Source organism: Drosophila hydei, unplaced genomic scaffold (assembly GCF_003285905.1).
Source record: "Drosophila hydei strain 15085-1641.00,03,60 unplaced genomic scaffold, DhydRS2 tig00000237-arrow-arrow-pilon, whole genome shotgun sequence".
NCBI classification, from domain to species: domain Eukaryota; kingdom Metazoa; phylum Arthropoda; class Insecta; order Diptera; family Drosophilidae; genus Drosophila; species Drosophila hydei.
The window spans coordinates 1,531,311-1,556,294 of record NW_022045691.1 but is presented as its reverse complement, the minus strand read 5'-3'; the positions used below and the strand labels follow the sequence as shown (position 1 = coordinate 1,556,294).

The 24,984-nt window shown below is 40.7% G+C and overlaps 1 protein-coding gene across 1 annotated transcript; it reads left to right on the top strand.

Annotated features, from left to right (window-relative positions):
* The first annotated feature begins 675 nt into the window (after positions 1-675).
* Positions 676-24,912, top strand: LOC111593989 (carbonic anhydrase-related protein 10). Its single transcript, XM_023307080.2, has 8 exons — positions 676-1,400; positions 15,843-15,890; positions 18,951-19,087; positions 19,201-19,392; positions 19,494-19,656; positions 22,483-22,637; positions 23,348-23,479; positions 24,394-24,912. The coding sequence occupies exons 1-8, from the start codon at positions 1,319-1,321 to the stop codon at positions 24,478-24,480; spliced, it is 996 nt and encodes a 331-aa protein (XP_023162848.1). The 5' UTR covers positions 676-1,318; the 3' UTR covers positions 24,481-24,912.
* Positions 24,913-24,984: the final 72 nt, after the last annotated feature.

Below are 24,984 nucleotides of genomic sequence, written 5' to 3'. Positions count from 1 at the left end.
CCGTCGCTGTCGCTATTGTCGCTGCCGCTGCAGCTGCTGCTGTTGCTGTTGCTGCTATCAGCCGTTAAGCAAGCACGCAGCTCAGTTTCATTTCGGATGCAGATACAAACGGACGCGTGCGCCTGTTTCCCTATTAAAAGAAACACTTAGCCAACAGATAACGCGAAATTTGATCGCAAATAAAAGAGAGAAACTTTTAAATCATATTGTAAGCTAAAAAAATAAGTTTTATAAATCGAAAATAAACGAAAAACATTTTTAAAATACAATAAATGCAACAGAAATTAAAAATTAAATTTTGAAATATTTCTTATTTATTTTGTATTAAACTTATTTATAAAATATTAAGTTTTAATTAAAAAATAAATAAAAATTAAAAAAAAACTTATACTATAAACTCATAAAAATAAATAATAATATTAATAAAATAAAATATTATAAATAATTAAAACAAAATTATAAAATGATCAATACCAATTTTTTTTTATTGAAATATAATTACTCATACAAATAAATTAAATATATTATTTAAAAAGTATATAAAAATAAAAAATATTAATCAAATTTTTTTTTAAATTTTCAGTTAAAAAAAAAGAAAATGAATAGAAACGCAAAAATATAAAGAAAACAAAATAAAATGGGAATTAATTGAATTGAATCGAAGAAAACGCGAAAAGTTTTTTTTGTTTTTGGTTTTTTTTTGTTAAGTGAAAAATATTGAAAAAGAGAAGCGAATTTGGCGAGAGAAAGTAAAAGAAAGTTTTGTGTGTGTTGCGGGACGGAAATGAAGGATGTCAGTTGTGTGCACATCGAAGAAAGCAACGGAAATTAAAATTTGCATGTGCAGCAGGACACAGGACACAGGACACGGTACCCAGGACCCAGGACACGGCGTGCGGCAGTGCCAAGGGCAGAGGCAGAGGCAGAGAATGTGGCCAAAGGACTGCAGCGGCTGCAGCAGCTGCAGCTGCTGTTGTTCAGCATGCCAAAGCTCGATGAAGCTGGCAAACGTATTCGGCACTCAAAAACTCAGCTCGATGCCATTTTTTGAATAAGAACTTGACTTGGCCAAAACTATAGCCAGCAAAAGAGACAGCCATACCGAGTGCAACTGGCAGAGACAGAGGCAGAGTGTGAGCAACAGTGAGTGTGAGAGTGAGAGTGAGATCTCTTGTGCATTAGCTGACAACTAGATAAAACGCTCAACAACAACATTGACAACAGCTTCATCAACTGCTGGTCCACCCCAAGTACATCAGGCCACACCCCCGACCCCCCGCCGCCGCCGTCCCCCCGCAGCCGCTCGCCCACTGCAATCATGGCGCTGCACGGACAGACGTTCTGCTTCTCCGCAGCTGGATTTATCGCTTGCTCAGCAATCGTTCTGCTTTGCAGTTCCGGTAAGTGAAATATGCAATCACAAAATAAAGCCAAAAAACATAGAGACGGCGCCATAGCAGATACCCTGCAATAAAGTCATGTTTTAGTTCAATTTCAACTCTTGACTTGATCATCCACAAGGAAGACTCTCAAGAAGTCGACAGATTTGTGACTCTCAGCCAAACCAATTGCCCAACTAGCAGATACCCTAGCTTCAAATGATTCAAAGTTCAGTTTAACGAAAGACTAGAGAGATCAAAAATAATTGTTGACTAGTTATAGACAGTAAACTTGCTCAACTAGCACATACCCTGTATTCAATTTATTTAAAATTTCAAGTCTAGACTCTAACAACTGTTAACAGATAAAGCTTAAGTCTCAATATTGAGACAGACAGAAATAATGATAGACTAGATGATATCCTACATTTTTAACATGTTCCGAAAAATTTTTCTTTTATTTTTTATTGAAATACCTCTGTCTCTCTTCCAATCTCATCGAAAAAAATTAATAACATTTTTTAACTAACATTTTCTTCTTAATTTTATTATAAAAAAAAAAAGAATTACTTCTAGCTCTCTTCATAATATTGAACAAGGAAGCTTAAAGCCTTTAAGATATTTACAGGGTATATATGAAAACTGAAAGTAGAGAGATTGAGTGAAAGAAATGGCAGCTAAAGCTGTTAGAATATTTAGACAATCAGACAGTAAGTCAATCAATCATTCAATCAGAGAATCCCTCATGCAGTCAGCCAATCAATCAGTCATTCAATCACTCCTTCACGCACTCACTCGGTAAATCAACAAAACAATCAGTCAACCATTCAGTCACTCCATCAGTCAGTCAATCAGTCAGCCATTCAGTCAGTCAGCCCATCACTGCGGCAGTCAATCACACAATCATTGAGTCAGCCAATCCATCATTGAGTCAATCAGTCAGTACATCAGTCAGTCAGTCATTCAGTCTGCCGCCTGGTCAGTTATTCATGCGAACTGAAGCTGTTTTTCTACTTTATTCCATTTGCCATTTTCCATTTTCCATTTTCTGTTTCTATTTTCTGTTATTGTTGACGTTGCATCTGGCAATGAAAACGTCATCGAATGTAAAATGTTGTGCGAGGCACATTCCACACACACAGACAGAGATGAAAAGCGTGGGAGCCAGAGGGAAGACAAGTTTCCAGTTGCAACTTCAGCAAATGCTGCGCTGCAACAGTTGCAACTGTTTGAGTTAATGCATTTTGTTGCACAATAACAGACATTCGACTACTTCTTCTTCTTCTTCCTCTTCCTCTTCGTCTTCTTCTTCTAACTCTTTGCTTCTTCTAGCCTTCTCCACTTGTCACACACACAGACCTAGACATCGAGCTGCCACGCCTCCACAACTTAAAGTCGCAGCTTTAGTTCGTTTTGCCCAGTTTAGCCCAGATCTCAGCGAAAAGTGCCCACTCTCTAAGAGCAACTAACTCCAACTATAAACACATTTTCCATATATTTTCCTTTTGCATTTTCATAAATTGAAATTAAATTTTTTTGTAAGCTGATTGATTGACTGACTGACTGATTGATGCTTAGGCCATGCATAACTGAAATTGCATTCAGCCGGTTTTTCTCGAGGCATTGCAGCAAATGCAAATGGAATTTCATATTCCAATGCTCGTTCAACGTAGTGAGAGGAGTATATTGGCTTTGAGCAATGATTGTCTTGCTGTTCGTTTCGTTGCTATTGAAGCTTGAACTTGACACTTGGCATATTTTGAGGTGTGGCAAAATTGAATAATGCTACCTTACTGTTCCCTAATGAACGTAAATCAATTATAGCTATATCCATCCCAGAATGAGAGCTGAAATCGCCAACTCTGGCAATTTAATTATTGTGGAGTTGCTGCAGAGATAGACCTAAAAAGAGATAAAGAAAAACAGAGAGAGACATACAGAGGGGAGACATACAGACAGAGAGTGAAAGAGAGAGAGAGAGAGAGCTGCTTAAATTAAAAACTAATATGCTCTCTTAGCACATCTTAGAGGAGCATAGCGCAAATTTGAAAATAATTAACGATTCTCTCTCTTTCACTCCCTCGCTTTTTTTGTAAATTAGATGCGAATAATTAAATGGAATTTATTTATAATATATTAAGAAAAATGTTGGCAAATCACAGTCGAATTCTACAAATTGCAGACAATAAAAATAATACCAAGAATTTAGAGTTAATTGAGGCAAATATTTGTCGGATGGGCAAAAAGTGGTTTTTGCTTCTCTAATTAGATAAGTGCCAGGAAAGAAGATTTCGGATCAAAAAATTCGAACTGAATTCCCAATTTCCAATTATATTTTTGGTACGGCGTAGAGTGGAGGGAGTAAGAGGAAGAGCAAGAGCAAAAATCATTTGAATATGCGGAAAATGTTGAATTTTTCATAAATTGCAATTTATTATTATTTTTTTCTCTCTTTGTTGTTTTATTAAGTAAAGTGAAATTTTTCCGGCTCGTCGACACTTGAAATTTACCTTTTGGCATGTTTATTTACCAGAAAGTAGAGAGAGAGAGAGATGGAGAGTGGGAGAGTGAGCGAGAGAGAGAGAGATACTTTATCAAGCGCAAATCAATTTGAAATCGAGTTTCGGCTTGTAAATTAAATAAATAATTTGTTTAATAAAAAATTAAAACGACTTTTGGTTAAATAAAGCAAATTCCCAATAAATCAATGCAAATTAAAAACTCCATCAATTTGATGGCGTCTCAGCAAAAAACGACTTCAGTTTGCTTGGCTCGAGTATTTGCCAAATGCCGATGCCGAATGCTTTCATACTCCACTTGAGTTTTCGATTCATAAAAGCAAAACAGATTTGCTAGGCATAACCCACAGCATAATGCGCTTTCATGATTCAAACACACGCCACGCCCATATACACTCTTTAGTTCTAGCTCTGCAGCAGCTGCCAAATCTGACCATTTTAGCTCTAAAATAGCGCTAGATATAGCTTTCTCTGATGCGATTAAATCGTACTGTAATAGGAGAAATATATATATATGATATGTATATGTATATAAATATTTATGATAAATATATATGACATAACTGAGAGATCAGCCTGATGAATCCAAACTCAAATATGAAAGCAAAGAACAATCTAAAAAGTTTTGACATTTTAAAATTTAAGAAAAAATCTATAAGAATTTGAATTTATTTGAATTTAAGCTTAAAACTCAGAGAGAGTTACATAAAGAATTAAATAAAAATAAAATTAACTCATTGTAGGGTATTAAGTGAGTCTCGAACTGCAGCTGCCTGACTGGTTGCAAGCAAAGTTGTGCACATAGAATACTTATAATATACGATATAGTGTATACCCTAGCCTAGCCACTCGCTAGTGTCATAAATCCAACTGCTTGACGACTTCATAGGGTATCTAACTATATAATATATATGAGATGAATGAAGTTAACATATAATGAGCAGCTAATTAGGCTTAAGCGTAGGTACTGCAAGTGACATCACAGGCGCAGGCTGTGCATACCCTATCACTCTGCGCACTCTACTGGGTATATATATATATATGTGTAGTTGAAGGCGTGACGCCAAACTGCACGCAGCTCAATCAACTGTCTGACTTTTTGACTAACTCTATGTGTGTGTGTGTGTGTGTGTGTGTGTGTGTGTGTGTGTGTGTGTGTGTGTGTGTGTGTGTGTGTGTGTGTGTGTGTGTTAGACTGCCTGCTGTTGTGGTTTATGATACCATTTAGCCCGAGGGTTGTTTTGACAAATTGTGCAAATTATTGTGTTAAATTTGCCCTTGAGGTGAAAAATCACTTTGACATGGATTATATACAGTTTTTTCGCTCTGTCTCGCTCGATAGGCGTGTTATGTGGGTGTTTAGCTGATTGTGCTTTTGTCTGCTTGGCACACACACACACACACACGCACACACACTCAGCCGCAGACGTTCGCATTCGCATTAGAGCAGCATTTCGCTGCGGGGCATAAATGACGACTGACAATCCGCAAATCGACAAATGAGCAGCTCAAAGGCATTTATTCCAGTCGTCGTTGTTGCTGTTGGCACTTTAAAGGCCAATGCCATACACACGCAAACACACCCGCACACCACTTGCATTGGCAGTAATTGAAACTGCTTTGGGTCAGCCTCGCAATCTGCTAGCCAAAAGTGTTGTAAAACGAAGCTACACTGAGCGAAAGGTGCACCTAAAATACAGAGCACTGCAGACACTCACGCTACAGGGTATCTCCCAGCCTGTTATGCTCTATCAAGGTTAGTAAGAAGCCAGCTCAATCATATGTATTGACAGTAAAGGTAGTCAAACAACACAAATATGGAGGCAGTAGAGACCATTTGAAGGCACTTATCTAGCAGTTACAGGGTATACCTATGTCTACTCCGCTTGATTAAAAAGCAGTTTAAGGTATGCACACACTTCAAAGCAGAAGTACTTAGCAGGAAACACATTCGAAGAGATATATATTCAACGATGTTAAGGCAATTTACTAACTTTTACAGGGTATTCGCAAGTCTACTACGCTTTTGTAAAGATCAATCTGTCCACATATATGTATTAGCAATAGAGTCGTACAAGAAACACATTTAAGCTAATTTGCCAGCACTTAAACGCTCTCATCAAGCAGTTACAGGGTATACCTACGTCTACTCCACTTGATTAACAGACTGTTTAAGGTATGCACACACATCAAAGCAGAAGTACATTTGAAGAGATATATATTCAACGACTTTAAGGCAATTTACTAACTTTTACAGCGTATTCGCAAGCAGTTACAGGGTATACCTACGCCTACTCCACTTGATTAACAGACAGTTTAAGGTATGCACACACGTCAATTCTGTAAAGCTATGCAAGAAACGCATTTGCAGCCAGACATGCGACCATTTCAAAGCACTTCTCTAACAATTACAGGGTATTCGCAAGTCTATTACACTCTTGAAAGATCAGTATGGGCAATAAAGTCTTACAGGAAACACATTTTCAGGCAGTTGACATTTGATGCCATTTCGATCCATTTCTGTAACATTTACAGGGTATTCCCACGTCTAGTACTCTCGACCAATTTTCTGTGCGCTCGGTGCTCAGCTTTGTGCAGCAACTTGTGGCAAGTTTAGGTTTTCCATGTTTTTTTTTAGTTCCCTTTTTTTTGGGAACTTTGCAACGATTTCGTATGCAGCGTTGACGTGACTCGCATTAGCATTGCACACGTGTGCCACGCCCACCACAAGGCTCCACCTGTCAGTGCCCACTCCCCCGTTGCTGGCTCACGTAATGCGCTCTGTTGCTTATTATCGAAATTGTATATGCCACAAAACAGCAGCGCCAACTTCCTGGCTTCTGCTCAATCCCACTTCTTGAATGCTTCTTTCTGCTAGCCTCGACCGTTGCTGTTGCTTCTTCTTCTTCTTCTACTTCTTCCACTTCTTTTTGCCTGGATTTTGTGTTCGCAAAGTTTTTGCCGAGCAACTTATTAAGATAGTTGGTTAGTTGCTTAGTTGGCGCGTCTAGACGGTTTTTAGTCAAATTATGGTTTTCAAACGTTTTCATTTTCCGGCTTATTCTCCCTCTCACTCTAGCCCTTTTCTACTCTCTCTCTCTCTCTCTCTCTCTCTTACTGTCTATATATCTGGTTCTCTCCGTCTTAGTCTGCTCTAGCCCCGTTCTGTCGCTCATTTTGAAACTTAACATGAGCTTTTTGTAACCACAATTATTTGCCTATGTGTATGTGTGTGTGTGTGCGTATGTGTATCTGTGTGTGTGTGTGCTGTGGCATGTCAAGGAATTGGCCATTAGAGAGTCCGTCCACAACATGCGCCTGGGGGCCATGCAATTTGCCACTGTGAATTGTGCTGCTAGAAAAATGAAAAACAGAAAATTTGTGTGTGGCCTAATGGGCATGCCCGACTGACAAATATCCTATAACAAGCTGGCAAGCTGCATTCATGTCACAGCTGAAGCATCCAGGCGCCAGTCATACAACTCTTAAGGTATTTAGCGAATGGTGTACAAAAAGGTGATAAGGTCAACAAAACCAATTATCGATAACAACATTTATCGATCTTGTGAAGAAATGCTCAGAGCTCCAGCGATATTTAGCTGCATACTGATATTGTACGTTACATACGCCCTCACATAGTCAATATACCCAGTTTTCACACTTTTCAATGGGCTCTAGGGTATACAAAAAAGTGTGGCATGTTTTTAGTGAGTGCCTGGCCAGAGGGGGGCACTGAGGCGAGTGGCCTATACTATGCGCTTTGTTTGTTTACGTTTCGTGTTTGTTTCCCCTCTTTTTTCGACTCTTCCCACCCCAGCCGCCCCTTGCTCCTCTTCCATTTGGCCCGCCGACCTATGCAACCACAAATCTGGTCGGCTTTTAAATAATACCGAAAACTTCTACACACATTTGTATGAATAGCCAGTGTATTTGCATAGAAAATATTAAGTTTTATTTAAAGTATACCCTGCTCTCAAGTTAAGACGCGAGAAAGGGTATTCTGGACTGCGGCATGAAAATTGCGACAGCTTGAAGCGCCGCGAGGGTGTCTATATAAGCATTTATATCCATGTATACCCCGTAATAGCAGTGTAGGGTATTAGCCACCTAGAAACTGAGTCGAGTACAGGGTAGTCTGCAGAGCTGTCGATTGAGCCTAGGTCATGAGCAGATTAGTAGCTGAAGCTGACAAGTTAACTGGAATTAACCAAATATTTCCATGAAGCAGCTTAAGAGTGTATTCCAAGGGTATATTGTAGTCGATCATCAATATACTTATACATAAATTCTTAATTAGCAGCTTTCGCAAGGGGGCACAGGGTATCCAGCTAACCTGTCAGTATTGCTTAAAGCTAATTCTATATCTATAGCCAGCTTTTCAGTGATTAAATCTTTTTTTTCACACGCTTCACAAAATATTTAATTAACATTCAGGTTGAATTCAAGTTGAACTTTAACTTTAAAAGAGATTTTCATGTTAGTGAAATGTAGAAAACATGTTTTTGAGGTGTTTGTTATGGAAAACTTTTATTTGTATTCAAGTGGAAGTTGAAGTTGAAGTCTCTGGACAGTTAGACACTTAATTAACTGGCTTCAATCATTTCTGCTGTGCGCAGTTTTTCAATCAGGCAGGCAATCAAACTATCAAAAATAAAATTCAGAATGCTTCTTATGTCTGAAAAATATTTAATAGCATTCGATTTGCCACTCAACAATCAATCAATCATCATCAATCATCAACTCAGAGCAGTTACCTATCTACAGATAAATGTTGCTTGATATAGACCAGCTGTTAGAAGCATTATCGTTAACCTATATATAATAAGAAGCGTCAATGATGCAATCAATCATCAAAGGCGCTCGTCAATCATTCAATCACTCCAACCACTTTAATACTTTTGCGAGTTACTTAAAAGCATTTTCGTTAAACTCTCATAAAGTAAGCACATCTATGTGTCAATCAATCAATCAATCATCATCAATCATGCCCAGCAATTTGCTCTATATGAAAAGTTCTTTCATAGCAATTCGCATATATAAAAAGTATTCATCCAAAACGCAAATCAATCAATCAATCATGACGAGTCTGCCAGTTTCTGCATAGCAACAAAATATTAATCGATGCCTTCAATATCGATATTTTGGTTATCGATAAATGTTGATTTCAGTTTCGAGTTCAAACTCTATGGCAAGTGAAAATAGATTAGATTCTCGTTCAAATATTATCTGTGGGGGTTAGGAAGGGGCTAGCAGCGACGACACTTCGATGGGTTTGCGTATAAAAAATAAACTTTTGCTGTTAACTCATCGCGTGAATTGCAAATTCTCGCTTTTCTCTCCGCTGTTTTTTGTTTTCGTTTTCTTTTTTTTCTGCTTTATGTAACCCCGCTATTGTTTTGGTTTTCGCTCTAATTTTTTAGGCTGTTTATTTTTGCTTTTGTTTTTGTGTTTTGACCTATTTTTTAATTTAGTTTAGGGCGCCCGGCGCAAACTGAAATTGGAATTTGGAAGTGTCTCACTTCGTTTATTTTTTCGCGTGTTTTTTGGGTTTTTTTTTTTGAGCTTCGCAAAAGTAAGCAACAACAAATACTCTTGATATCATTGCCAACAATTTTGGCAAAAATTCATTTGTGTTCGCCCGCCAAACAGAAGGAAAAGAAAATTTAAAAGAAATGCAGAAGGACAAAAGTTTTGAAAAATATTTAGAGAAGTTGTCTAAAGACCCGTCGATTGTGTTTGTTAATTATTTCCGTCGTAGCAAAAATGATATGGCTTCATATGACAATTGAATTGATTTTACAAGACATTGAACGAGCTCTGAAGCCTGAGGTAGCCAACATAAAAATGAAGCACAACTATTTGCTATAGATTATTAATCTTAACAGTGCTCCATCAATAATTCCATAATTCCATTCATCAGTCAGATTGTCAGTCAGTCTGTCAATCCATCATTCAGGCAATCAGACAGTTAGTCAATCAGTCAGTCTGTTCATCATTCAGTCAGTCAGTCAGCCGGTCAATCAGTAGCCACTCAGTCAATCAGTCATTCAGTCAGTCAAGTGTTTACATAGCTCATCGGTCAGTCCATCTCGCTGTCAATCAGCCAGTCGGTCAGTCACTCAGTAGACAATAAATAGTCAAACCCTGATTAAGTCACTCAGTCAGTCACTTAATCAGCAGTCAATCAATTAATCAGCTCATCAATCACTCAGTCTGCAGTCAATCAGTCACTTGTGGCTTTTAAACTTCAAGTTTTATGACAAAATATAAATCAAAAATGTTAAATAATTTCAATCTTAAGCTTCTCTGCTTCTACATACAAAAAAACTTGACGTATTTAACTCTTAAGGGAACGTTCATTAAGGCAAATTAAGCCAATGTGAAGCCAAATCCATACCGAAACCAAAAAGGCCGGCAAAAAGCGGTTCAAGTGCCACGGCACAGCCCGAAACCAAGAACCCAACCTCAAACCCGTCAAGTCATAGGGGGGGCGTGGCATGTGAATGGCGCTCAGACCTAAGTTATGCCCGTCAATCTTCGCGACGAGGCGACAATTTGATAAACTGAGCCGCCGTCTGAGCTGGATCCTTCAGATACTCTCAGATACTAATCAGCGAGCGCTTAACAGGAAGTCATAAATTTTGCCCAGGACATGTGCGAGTGTGTGTGTGTGTGTGTGTGTGTGTGTGTGTGTGTGTGTGTGTGTGTGTGTGTGTGTCGCGCCCCCGTCTAGAAATTTTAATTAAAAGCGATGACATAGCGAGTAATTCGATATCAGAGAATGTCGCCTATTAATTTTAAGGACATTTCCTTTATTGATTCTTTGTCAATATTATATTGAACCCATAATTTACACATAAAAGGGCTCTCTGCTCGTGTGTGTGTGTCTGTGTGTGTGTTATTGCCTTTGCGGTCTTGTCCATTGTCTTTTCCATCTTGGATTCAACTTTTGTTTCTGGTCGCGTGTATTGCATTCATTTCAAATTAAATTAAGCAGGAGCGTATTTGGCACTTGGGCCGCATTGACTGGGGCGCTCTCTGTAGAGGTATATATATATATATAAAATATTTAGCTAACAATAAATTCTCTTTAGAGAATAAAAATAAATAATTTAAAATATTTTGAGCTGGTGAATTTATTAATATATATATATAATCTAAGTCTGTAGTGAATACACTGATCTACACATAGCACTTTAGTGTGTTATCAAAATCGAACTTTTTTAAGCAGCAAGTAGACTCAACGCCAATATCAAATCTAGGTCTAAATTCAATTCATTATAGCTCAATGTATTTAGCAGACTTTACAACACTTTGCAACACTAGACACTAGACTAACCGCCCCGTTGGGCCCCGCTTTCAACTGAAGTCCGCACCTGAACTTGAATTAGTTAGCAGGGCGTGTTGTCTTTTGTCTTTTGATGCGCAACGCCATTATAAGCACCCACACACACACACACACACGCACACACACACACACTTACGTCAACTTCTATAGTGCGCGTGACTTTTGTTCTTGTTGTCCTCTCAAAGGCACTTCGGCTTCAGCAAGCAACATATCAAGGAGCACATAACAATGCTTCAGAGTTCGCCCTTTGCGCTGCTTTGCGTCGCGCTCTATTTTGATTTTGATTTAACGTTCTTAATTACAACAACAATAACAATGGCAACAACAGCTTAATTTAGTCATCGCTTGTTATCGATAAGGAGTTGGGCCAGCATTCCCAAAATAATACACGCCCACACACACACACACAGGCACGCATATGCATATATAGATATAAGCCGAAAACTTTTGTTTATTGGCTCTGTTTTTGTGTGCTTCTGCTCGTCCACAAAGTGCGAAGAGAGTATATTGGCTGCTCAGCATATTTCGTGCTGCTGCGCGTGCTTCTGTCTGATTTAGGGTCATGAGACGGCTCATCAATCAATAATAGACTGAGTCAGTCAGTCAGTTCAATCAGCTTTCAATCCAAACAATACTTATGACTCCATTCCAAAGCGTGAAATATTAGAACTTTCTCAAACATAAATGATATGATTTCAGTTGCTATTAGAGCTGGGAATACATACTCGTTTAGAGCCTGGGAAATTTAAAGCCACTGATTACTTCTCTAACGACATCTAGCATAAAGTCGCCTCCTGGGGGCTTTAGACTTATCAATCATATAAAAAACTGAATGCTGATCAAACTGAAGTGTTTTCTTTATGACCCTGAACAAGCATTGGACAGTCGGTGACACTCAACTGCAGCGCGCCTTTTTTATTGCCTTTGGGATTGAAAGCCGCAGAAACAGATTTGGAATTATTAGAAAGTTTTTGCTTGTCCAACACAAACAAAAGATTTTGAGCATGTTCCAGGCCAAAGGCGGCCGGGAAACAATGATTTACTTAACATATTAAGTTTATGCGGTAGGTCGGACCTCAGACATGAACTAAACAAATGAAAGCGAAATTTAAAATTTGAATTTTTCAAATTAAATTGTAAAAAGCTGAAATTCTTTTGCAAACTCTGGCAGCTAAGACTCAAAGACTTAAGCCAAGTTTAAGTTTGAGCTGCATTTGACAATGGTCTGAGCGAAAAAAGTGCTATCCAAATAAAGGAATACTAATTGAGAAATCAAGTCAAGTCAAGCTCTTATCGAATTCATGTCAGAAAATAGCCGAACTATAGTCAGATAGTTAGGGCCGAAGTCCAGTTGAATGACTGAAAGCGATTTGAGTTTAGTAAACGCTAAAAGTGGTAAAGCCAATGCGTAACCTCAATTAGGCAACAACAAGGCGAAAGCTTTAAAACTTGTGAATTCACAGCAAGGAGATAAAGGAAATGTATACCCGACGATCACCATTTGAATAGATAATGAAACTCTGGCAAATCTCTTCATAAAGCATTCACAACCAAATTGGCGACACGCGGTCCAGCCAACGAATTGATAGATAGAATAAAAGGGCAATGAGGGAAAGCCCCCACTACATAGCACCACCAGCACCCCCAATGCCAACATTCGACTGGAATGTGAGCCGACAAAACTGTTATAACAATAAATTAAGTTGCTGTTGCAGCATAAAAACCCAAATTGCCAAATGGCTTAATGGGGGCAAGTTGAAAGTCAGAGAAGCTAGTAGCTCCCTCTATCAAAGGAAATCAAGCTGAGCGTTGCTCGACGAGGAGATACGCTGGAGGAGATACGACGAGGAGATACGCCGGCGTAGAGCAGAGGTATTCTAGAAGCTCTCAAGACTTTAGTTGCGGTCAGGGGACGGACAAACGGACGGACGGACAGACGAACAGACGGACAAACGGAGGACGTACGGGCGAATATTACTATATCAACTTTATATATATATAATATATATATATACTTTATAAGACCTGCCTTCCCCTGCCTGTTACCGCACTCACACAGAACCAATATACCCCAAACTCGCTCACTGCCAGGGTACAAAAACACCCGCTGAATATGTGCAATCTGTTGACGAATCATCACGACAGATGAAACGAATCGGCTAGAGACTTTGAGAAATACGAACTGGCGGCGGAGAAAAGGGCGAATCGCTCCACGCCGAGCCGTGTCGAGGGGTGTCCATAGAGCGAGTGCCCTTGTAGGGCTGCAGAAGTGTTCGTTGCTAAGGAATAAAAATAGAAAAAAGCAAGCAACCAGCGACCCTTTGCAAAATGCCGTAAAACATTCTCAAATGTTTTTTATTGAAGGCTTTGTGCCATTTTTCGGTTTGGCTTCGTTTGCGAGGCCAATTTAATAGCATACTTTACAGCGCTAAGCAGGCGCCGCGGCAGCCAGCGTCAAGTCGAGCCAGAGGAAGTGCTTCGAGCTGCGAAACAACTATCCCACAAAATACGCGACAAACAAACAAAATGAAGTGACGGCAAGTCGCGTTTCACGAATTCGCGTATTCAACCAAACGGACGTTCATTGTTATTTTAAGAAAAGCAACACGACAATACCCGTCCCTGCCCGCGCACCAAATGCCTGTGCCGCCGAGCCTCGGCGCTATCTGCGCCCACAATTCAAACAATCTTACTGTCTTATGGCTGAAAAGCGCAGATAGTAGATACTCTATCGTCAGCCAGATCCTATCAACCGAGTGTAAGCTCGTCTATATAAATTGATGGGATTTTTAGCTTCTATCTCTAAAGCTGCTTAGGATCCCTAACTCACTGGGGGATCCCTAACCCTGAGGGGCTTTGTCAGGTCTAGGCACTATGGGTGGGTGGTTATAGCTTACGAGCTGATGAAAGTACCCCATGGTATCGTAGAGGGCCCTACGGAAGTTTTATCCGGAAAGTTCTCTATGAAGGTAGCCTAATAAAGTGGCCTATGGGAAGGCCGTATGAACTGAACCTATGAAAGTATCATTTTGGAAAGTTGTCTCTGGCAAATGCCCTTTGGAAAGTGGCCTACGGGAAGTACCTGATATAAAATGGCCAGTGGAAGTGCCTACTGTGCAGTAGTCTATGGGAAGAAAGCGTTTTCCTTGTATGCCCTTAGAGAGATGCCTATCGAGAGATGCATTAGCAAGCATCTGATAATGCTTGGAAGAATTCTCTTTGTTATAGTTAGTTAATCTATTAGCTGTCCTCAGACAGTATCGATATGTTTATTCACAAAGCCTAAAGCACTAGTTTAAGAAGGACAACTTCGCCCTAACTCCCTCCCTCCCTACGTCCCTGCCTCTTTCGTTCTCTCTCTCTTTCTCTATTCAATTAGTTAAAGTGCCCAGACTGCGTAAGGGTATATTGAAAAGAAGACATAGCATAACGCTATAGTTGGTAGCTGCAGGAAGCAGCAGCAGCAGCAGCAGCAGCAGCAATGCCAGCGACTCCCTTGCTCAACTTCCGTTTTGGCTTGCAGCAATTTCTTTTGGCTTTATTGCCCCCTTCCCCATGCAGAGTGTCCCTCGCCCGCTCGCCTCTCTCTCTCTCTGTCTCTGTCTCTGCCTGTCTCGCTTCATCTTCGAGCAGACTTTACATCCTGCCCCACAGCCGCCGCACTGGCTCTGTGTATGCTACCCGCTGCGGCACGACGCATATAGCATAAATTTTGAATACGCTCAAAGCGGCAGGCCGAGAGGGGTGGAGATTGAGATTGGTTCTGGGGATGGTCCGAAAGAAAAATAGCGAAAATTGTCTGTCGCTTGATAAAGCGGAAGCAGAACTTGCCCATAAACGAAATGTGGCAACTGAGTGTAAACTTTATTGGCGCCCGACCGACTGGCGACAACATTTGCCCGAATTGGAGGTAGACAGAAAGCTGGCGATGGCGATGGCTATGGCGATGCCAATGGAAGCCAGTTGCCATATATAGATTTGTATATATATATATATATATATATATGTATATATGTATATCCAGAAATAGCAGCATGTTGAACCATGTTGACTCATGCGACACGCATTTGGCGAAAGGAAGCCCCCAGACATGCCTGGGGCGCACTGGCGTCGCGTTGGCTGCCAGTGAGAAGCGCTGAGAGAGGCGCCACTGACACTGCCACTGCGACTGCCACTGCTTTGTTTGTTTTGTCTGCCTCATTTCTTGCACTAACGTTCGGTTTGTCTACGCCATCAGGCATCAGTGGGAAGTCCTACATTAGTTGATTTCATGCGCTGTTTACATTGGCAGCGAATTATGCGCATTGAAAAGCCAAAGATTTGGCTGCCAACTGCCATCCATCTCGCTCCCCTTCCCTCTCGATCCGCGGTAAACGGGGTCTATGCCCTGACAGCCTAGTTACTATATCCGGGTGTCATTGACACAGGCTAGAGCGGGTGGCTGGGGTCTTCTTGAAGGGGCTGACTTAGCTAGACAAATTCTGTCAAGGTACTTTTCTGATTGTTTCCCAGACTCGTCTTACGCTGGCTTAAAGCCCTGGCACATTAATGCATTTCCCGTTTTTTTTGTCTCATATGAACTTCTCTTCCTTTCAGAGGTCCTGTCCAGCTGGGAGGAATGGTGGACGTACGATGGCATATCGGGTAAGTTGCGCAGCTCTGTACTCCCATGCGAGCTTATGTATCTCAATTGAATTTAAACACTTGCCAGACAGAGTGAATAGCACTCGATGCATTCACTCGTTAACAAATCTAACGAAGGCCAAATACGCGCTGCACTCAATCAGGCAAATAAATATCGACTACAGATGAAGTTACAGCATTTCAAATGTAAATGAATTCAATTATGGAATGCAATGTGAGCTAGTGCTGAAAATTACCGAATATGTATATATACACAGCGAGAAATTGGGTATAAGCAAGTAAGGCAAGGGAGGTAAAGGCCTGGCAAGTGAGCAGGGAAGGAGAAGTCAGTAGATCAAAAATGAAGAAGCCAAAGATAGATTCAATAAATGGAGCTGGAATCTAAATACACAGAGAGAAAATGGGTATGAGAAAGTAAAGCAAGTGAGTTAAAGTCAGGAAAAGTGAGGTAGGAAAGAGAAGGAAGTAGATCAAGAGGCCAGGGATGAAAGTCGAGCTAGAGCTGGAATGCAAGTAAATACACAGAGAGAAATGAGATCGAAATCAAGTTCAAAAGAGAAGCAAGATAAAGACTTAGCAAGGCAAAGAGTTCGAGAGATTGGAAATAGGGTATACGAAAGCATAGCAACAGAGAAAAGCCAAAAGTAAAAGGAGGGAAGAAGCCGGAAAAATGATAAAGCAAGCACAAAGAACAAAACAAGAAGAAAGAAATAGATATGAGAAGGTCAAGTGATAGGAAAAAGATGGAAAGAGAGAAAAAGTAAAGATGTCACAGGAAACAGAACAAGCAGGAGGACGAGCGAGTGAAGGATACTGTTAAAAGCAAATACACAGAGAGAAATTCGATATAAGGAAAGAGCAAAAAGAGATACGAAGCAGGGAACGTGACCAAGTAAACAGAAACGAAGATTTGTGGTCTCTGACATGACTAGAGACTCAGACTGAAAAGATGATACAAGAAAGAGAAAAAAGAGCAGGAAATAAGAATAGAAAAAAAAAAAAGCGATCTTGATTATGATCGCATCAGACTAAAGATGCTGCCCATCTAAATACAAAAAGTAGAAAGTCTTTCACCAAGCAGTTGGCTCATACGACCATAGCATAGGAATTATAGATATGAATAGAAAAAGTATCACAAATAATCAAATGGCCAATCTGACTGAATGCTACAAATGTCAAATGTTATCGATAACTGAAGCAGCGACTGAAATATAGTTATCGAAAATGGTAACACTCTTGGTGTGTCAAGCGATAAAAGACGTGAAAGTTGCAACTACAGATGAAAGATGAGTGAAGTGAGATAGAGCTAGAGCTAGAGCTAGGAATACGTGTCTAAAATTGTCATTTGATGCAAGTAAATTGGATAAATTTCCAAATGAAAGTGAGCAAAATAAATGAAATAAGCGAAAACATATTTGCGTATAATACAACTGTGTGCGGAATTGTAGCTGGTCAGCGGCCATTTTTGTTATTATGCCACACGGCGGCAGCTTGCAACAGGACGCAGTTTTATTTATGCAACAGCAGTGGTAGAGCCCCAGGCTCAGGCTCAGGCTGAGGCGGAGGCTGAGCGCCAGGCGACAGACAAAGCAAAAAATTAAACAAAACGCGGGCAACAAAAACGAATGAATAAGTGAATAAATGAATGAGTGAGTGGGTAAGTGAGTGGGTGAGTGAGTGGGTGAGTGAATGCAAACAGAAAATGAGCAGCAGCTGCCTGTGGCATGAGTAACGCTTGCCACAAATGTTGCACTAACATTGACCTGCAAATAAAGGGGGAGTGTGTGTATGTGTGTGTGTGTGTGTGTGTGTGTGAGTGTGCGTGCATAGACACACCCACCTTCACTGCAGCTACTTAGCGCTCTGCACAGATTTCTGTTGCGCTTGATCCATTGAGCACTCTTGACATTGTTGCTCCACCGGCGCTGAAAAATAAACCTATCAGAGATTAACTTTGATAGAATAGAATATCTATAGATATAGAGTATAGAAAATAGTAGTCTACCATATCAGAGATCTATCTGTGGAGTCAGCAGTGTTTTCAGCTCTAAGACCTCGGAATCCATAACTTTCTCTTCCACCTGACCCGCTGAGGCATATATATATGCATTCTAAATATACTTCTCAAAGCTTTCATATAGACAGACGGACGGACAGCAAAAGGAACACATCACAAAGCCAATATACTCGCTTTGCATATCAAAGCGTTATGTGAATACAGCTTGTTGTCAAAGTGCATATATGAAAGCAATATCTAAAGAACCGACTTGCACTATATCCACTATCTGAGTGCTATGTCGTATGGGAATCATGGGTTAGCAGCGTATTCGGTCAGCGGCAGGCCACACATGGCATGGTCCATCTATAAAAATATTTAAATTTTCCATATGGCTGGCTGGGGCCCGCAATGCCTACCCTAGTTGCTGCCATTCATGGGGTTTGTTTTGAAAAGTTTCGACAGTTTGTGCCCGTCACATCAAATTGAATGCAGACAACGGCCAGCTACTCGCTCAGCTAAACGTAGGGCTGCAGGGCAAAGGGAGTTGGGGCGGAAGGCTGGAAGGGTCAAGTGTTGCAACCCTTTTGTTTTTTGCGTTTTTATGCAACGCAGTGGAGCTCCCAATTGGGTTCATTTAATTGCTATTTAAACTGACGCGAGAGGCAGCGAGTGAAGCGAAGCTTATGAAATTTCATTTGGTGTTTGCATTGTCGTCTCGTTGTTTACAAAGGACGGACAGACGCACAGGACACATTTCCCATTCGAACAACACGATTGACAGTTAGTCAAACAGTCAGTCAACTGTGGAAGACTCCTATTCCCTTCCATTTGCAATACCCATCAACAATCAACTAATGTCAGATGTGCTATGGAAGTGTTTAAAGTACATATTTCAGAGACAGAGCTCAGCTGCGATATGTGAGCTTTGTCGGAGATACTCAAGAATTGCAATCTACAGAATCAATGCTGAGCATCTGCTAGTCGAGCATGCCGCACTTAATCCACAGATATTTATGATATTTACATCAAGTTTTTGCTAATCAGCGATTTGTATTTTGCAGGTCCCAGCTTCTGGGGTCTCATCAATCCGCAGTGGAACATGTGCAACAAAGGACATCGACAGTCGCCCATTGATGTGGTGCCCGACAAGCTGCTCTTCGATCCATACCTGCGACCGCTGCACATTGACAAGCACAAGGTAAGAGCAGCGTCCCCCAAACACAACGGAAAGGACATTCACTGACACCCTCTCTTGCTCTCTCCCTCTCGCCCTGTCGCCCTCTATCTCTGTTTGGCTGTCGTCGTCAACAGGTTTCCGGCACGCTGCACAACACGGGTCAATCACTCGTCTTTCGCGTGGACAAGGACACAAAGCAGCACGTGAACATATCCGGAGGTCCGTTGGCCTATCGCTACCAATTCGAGGAGATTTACATACACTACGGCACCGAGAACAGTCGCGGCTCCGAGCACTACATACAGGGCTACAGTTTTCCGGGCGAGGTAGGTCAATCAAGCGACGGCAACAGGATGGCCAGACTAACCAGTCATATTAATAATGTAACATATACCACACACACACACACACACACACACACACGCAGATACAAATCTATGGCTTCAACAAGGAGCTGTACCACAACATGTCCGAGGCGCAGCATAAATCGCAGGGCATTGTCGGACTCTCGTTGATGGTGCAAATTGGCGAAACGCCCAATCCCGAGCTGCGCATCATAACGAGCACATTCAACAAGGTTCTCTACAGAGGTGAGTTATACGATACCAATGCCGATAGTATCGGCACGATTTACTGCTGGTGAATATATTTGAGACTATGCATCTGAAAACTATATACATGCATCGTGTCACGAGGCAGCAAACTCAACTTAGACTGCACGCGACTTGATTTGTTTCTCCCTTCTCTAGATCATCTCCACAACTTGTCGTCTTTTTAAATCTCTTTGCAATCAAATGGGGCTATATGACTTACGTGTCACGACTCACGCTCATCTCTATTAGGTCCACTTATATTTACCGGAACCACACATCTCTCGTGTCACGATACAAATACAAATAGATCGTATCTCAACGCAATCGACTTTGGATGCATATCTCTAGTTCTGCTTAGATTTGCAGTCGTGTCACGCTCTACGACCCACCTCCAACTACATTTACATCTCTGGCTCAGCTAGAAGTCTATTCGTTTGCTCCTTCGGTCGTGTCACGTCTGACCAACTCACGACTCATCTCTAGCCGAGCCTCGCATGGCTTTTTGGCATTCTTCATCAATGGACTAGAGTCGAGTTCGTTTGATGAGTTCCTCTGTTAACTGACTTTCGACTGGCACCATCAGCCAACCGACAGGGGCGCTACTGGCTGAGGGGGCGTGCCAACATCATTTCCGTTACGCAAAATGCACCGGAAATGTTGCAACGTTTGCCCAACTCACAGTTCTCGGCTGGTGGCTGTTGGCCATGGCTCATGGCTCATGGCTCATGGCTCTGCGGCTAGTACTTTTATGATGTCATTCCGCAGCAGCAACAACTTGCTAACTGCAAGTGGAACTGCAACAATTGTGTAGCTGCAACAACAAGCGGCATAATTATGTGCGGCAACGTCCTAAAGTGAGCCATAAAAATTGCTCGACAGCCGTTGGCCGCGAAATTGGCGCCGCGCCGCGCAAAGTGACGAAAATGAAACCTCGAATTACACTAAACCGACACTTAATAATTCCCCCCATCAACCCGACCGACAGACCGACCCAGTTTAATAGCCTTTTTACAGGTCGTACAACTTTATGTAGCTCCATGAAAAGTGGAAAAACGTGCAAAAAAAATAAAAATAAATAAAGAAAAACCTGGAGTTTCCTTTAGCGCCCCGCTCGAGCTCAGAATGCAGAAAATATGCGGCCAATTTCTGCGAACCAACTGGCAAAACAACTTGAAAGTTTAACTACTTAAAAGACGAAGTTCAAATGCGTGAAACAACGAATAGCAAATGCACTCAAAAGCGGAGAACGAGAATCTCTGAACAAGTTTGTAGCTTGCAGAACTCTTGGAGAAGGTTGAACTGGAAATGGAGCATGTTATCGATCACTTGGTAAACTTATCGATAGTATTGAATACAGCATATAAAGTGGAAAAAATATTAATATCGATAGTTTCACAAAGTTATCGATATGCCAAATAAGTTTCATTTTTATGAACTCCCAGTGAAAAAAAATATATATATATAGATATATAATTTCATGGATCCTAGAAGTCGTGGCCTCGAGTTATCGATAACACATGCAATTACCTTTTCGTATACACTCTGTTAGCTATTCAAATCCAGCTTCAAGTTTGACTTTCCCTTTCAATATCTTCTCTGAAAGTCAATTCAATTTCTTATCGATAGTAATCGATATGTAAATATTCATTCAGGTAGAGTGTTCAGTTGTTGCTGCACGTTGCATAGGATACGTCATGTAAGAACTAACAATTCTGTTGCAAATAATTATTTGGAATGCCTTTAGACCCGAGCAGAGCCGTCCTAACAGCTAACTTCCAGCTCTGTGGCCGCAAGCCCAACGCTCTAGCCAGTCGTTTTTTTAGTACCATTTGCCGCCGTCTCATAAACCGCGAGGCGCTTCATTTCCGGCTTGGCATAATGATTTGTATGAATGAAGTCGAGCGCCGTCGTTCAAGTGACCAACGAGAAGGCAACCAACAAATCAGACTCAAAACTCATACCCCGCGCCACCCCATTAGCCCATAAGCTCCAATGTATTGCCCTGTCACGCCCCTTGTCGGCTTGTCCCACCCCCTTGCTAGCTAGTCTGAATTATTCATTAGGTTTTTTCGTATCGTCGACGTTTTGCCATTCATATTGCGAACGAGACAGGGCAAAATGTGCGCTCCATTTAAATGTCAGATGCACCTTGAACTTTACTTTTGATACCCTGTAAAAGTCAAAGGGCTTCAAATTGAAGCTTAATGAATGCAGGTGTTATTTTAACTGTTAAGCTAATAAAGAGTGTCAAAGGAATCGTTGGATGAGTCGTGGATAGACTATCCTAAGATAACGACATATAACCTCAGCGAGTCTGGCCTAAACCACACCTATCGACCAGGGCCTAAACTAGCCTCCTCTAGTTGCAAATTAGCTTGCTTAACTGAGTTTATAACTAACGTAACCTTACCTAACCTGAGCTTACTTAATATGACTTTACATAGCATTACCTTTTCTAACTTAACCTGAACTTACCTGACCTCACTTGACCTTACCTAGCCTAATATGACCTAGCCTAGCAGAGCCTAATAGCAGCTACACCAACCTAGCTGTACCTTAACCCTACCTAAGCTAACTTGCACCAATCTGAACTACAGTCGAATTTTACTAGCATAACCCAGTCAATAGATTCGAGGACGTCCAACATTAGCTCAACCTGATCTAAGCCTCAGCTTAGTCCAACATGGATCTTTAGCTGATCTGGACCAATTTGAACAAGCTTTTCACTAGCTGAGCCAGCGCTAAATTACAGTGCATTAACTATTTCTACTTCTTGTTCTCTTAGATACATTCCTTAATGAGTCACACAACATTATTTTATAGGCTTTTCGACGCCCATACGGCACATATCGGTGCGATCGCTGCTGCCGAATACGGATCATTACATTACGTACGAGGGATCCACCACGCATCCGGGCTGCTGGGAGAGCACGGTCTGGATACTAGTTAATAAACCCATCTATATCACCAAACAAGAGGTAAGATCCTGCCACTGCCCCGCTAGCCCCTTACCCCTTGCCCCGGTTTCGGCTTCTGATTTTTTTTCGCTCTCTTCCATTTCACAAGCGACCGCAAATAATGAATTGCATTTGCGTTTTGCAATTGCAATTAGAGACGAATTGTATAATTTTTTATTATTTTTGTAATTTGTTTTTTAATGTTTTTAATTGTTGGAAAAAAAATATTGCATAAATGCAATTATAAAATTTCTCATCAATTGGGCTACGGTCGCAGCGCGGTTTAGCTGTGGTCAATGCAATGCTCTGTGCATAATTAAAAAACAATATTTGGTTAGTTTAATCAATTTGCATATGCGTCCACAAAGAACGGACGGCAGGGGGCAAAGCCTTGTAACTAGACAACACGCAGCGGCAAAAAGAGAGAGAGAGAGAGAGACAACATTAAAGAGAAATCTAACAAGCATATGAAAAATGAATAGACAGGCGTGAGCGACTGCACAATACTCGTTCACTTTGAGATCTATTTGTCATTGCTGCAGCTCTAAGAACTGCGAAGCATCTCCGTTTTCAGTTCCCATGCGTTTTCTACTCCATTTGAGAAAAGAGAATGCTAAGCTCAAACTATCTTACGACCTCCGAAGCCCTCCATAGCCCCACAATGTCCTTCTTCCCAAAGGAGCCTTACTTAGTTCTCATTACCTTATCTTTGCATCTCGCTATACTTTCAGTTATATCAACTCCGTCGACTGATGCAAGGCTCCGAGAGTACACCGAAAGCTCCATTAGGTAATAATGCGCGACCCGTGCAAAGCTTACACCATAGAACCGTAAGGACGAACATAGATTTTAAACGTCATAAGGTAAGTCGCAAGAGAAATCTCCATAAGTTAATCAATCAATTAGTTAAGTAGTTATTAATTATTAATTAATTAAGTAATTAAGTATCAATTAAGACCATCACTTCATCAGTCAGTCAATCAAGCACTCCAATAAATCAGACAATCAATCAGTCAGTGTACAATCAGTCTGACTAACTGTTTCTCAATCCGTCAAGTCACTCACTAATCACTAATGAATCAATCCGCCAATCTTAAGTCAATTCATCAACAGTTTAACATATCAAGCAGAACATCTATCAATCATCAGTCTTATATTCCGAGATGTTCTGAGTCTATCATTCTGTCAATCATTCAACTGCCAGGCTATCAGTCAGTCTTATACATCTATCAGTCTATCAGTCATTTAGTCTATCGATCAGTCAGTCTAACTTAAGGTCAATCATTCCAGGCTATCAATCAATCAGTCTGTCAATCATTATTCGAGCATCAATCTATTTGTCATCTATCAGTCAATCATTCGTATCCCAGTCTGTGAGTCTGTCTAACTTCCACTCAATTATTCTTCTATCAACCTATCAATCAATTTATATAGAGTTAATCATTCATTTACCAGTCAATCAATCAGTCCTTCACTCAGCCTGTTAATCATCCATCTATCAATCAATGCCAGTCTACTCCAACCTAATCATACCTCTATCAATCACACTGACTCATCAATCACTATTCGATCAATCCATCAGTCAGTCTATCCTCCACTCAATCATGCATCCATCAGTCAATCTTCAATCTGCCACTCAAGCATTCCTTTACCTGTCAATCACTCCGTTCATAGATCATAGATTCATGCATCAATCAATCAATCTAAATTATGTATACCCTGTAAATTGCTAACACTATTAACTCCTTCTGAATTCTCTTTCCATTTCTGAAAACAGAATCAAAATGCATGTCCTTCCATGTACAAGGATATGTACTATCGTGCGAATCGCTGGTCGCCAGACACGGGACTTCTGATACGTTGACAACAGCAATCAAAACAACAACTAAAGCAACAACAACAGCAACAACAACAACAACAACAGCAACACCAACTGCATTTCGCATTTTCAAATCTTTTGCAACAGAAAGAAAACGGACGAGCTCAGGATTCGTTTTGGCTTGCAGCATTCCTAAAATGCACAGGCAACAATAGCAACAATTACGAGAATTATCTCGTATATATATATATATACATCATTCTTAAAGAGGTAAAAACTGCGCATAACTGAAACTGAAATACCCTGGCAAAGAGTCTTTATGAAGGGAATAAATTCCCAAAATTCCCAAAATCCCTGTTTTCGCTCTTCCATCTTTAAGTTATTATTTTTTGGTCTGTCAATTTTTATTGCATAAATCACAACTGAAGTCTAAGCACATAATATACTTATTCATAAGCTAGCCCTGTCACTGAAAGTGCTGACCCAGCGCTCCACTCAGACGGATCGTATTTCGAGTAGCGATCGCTCATAATGCTGATCATGCATTAA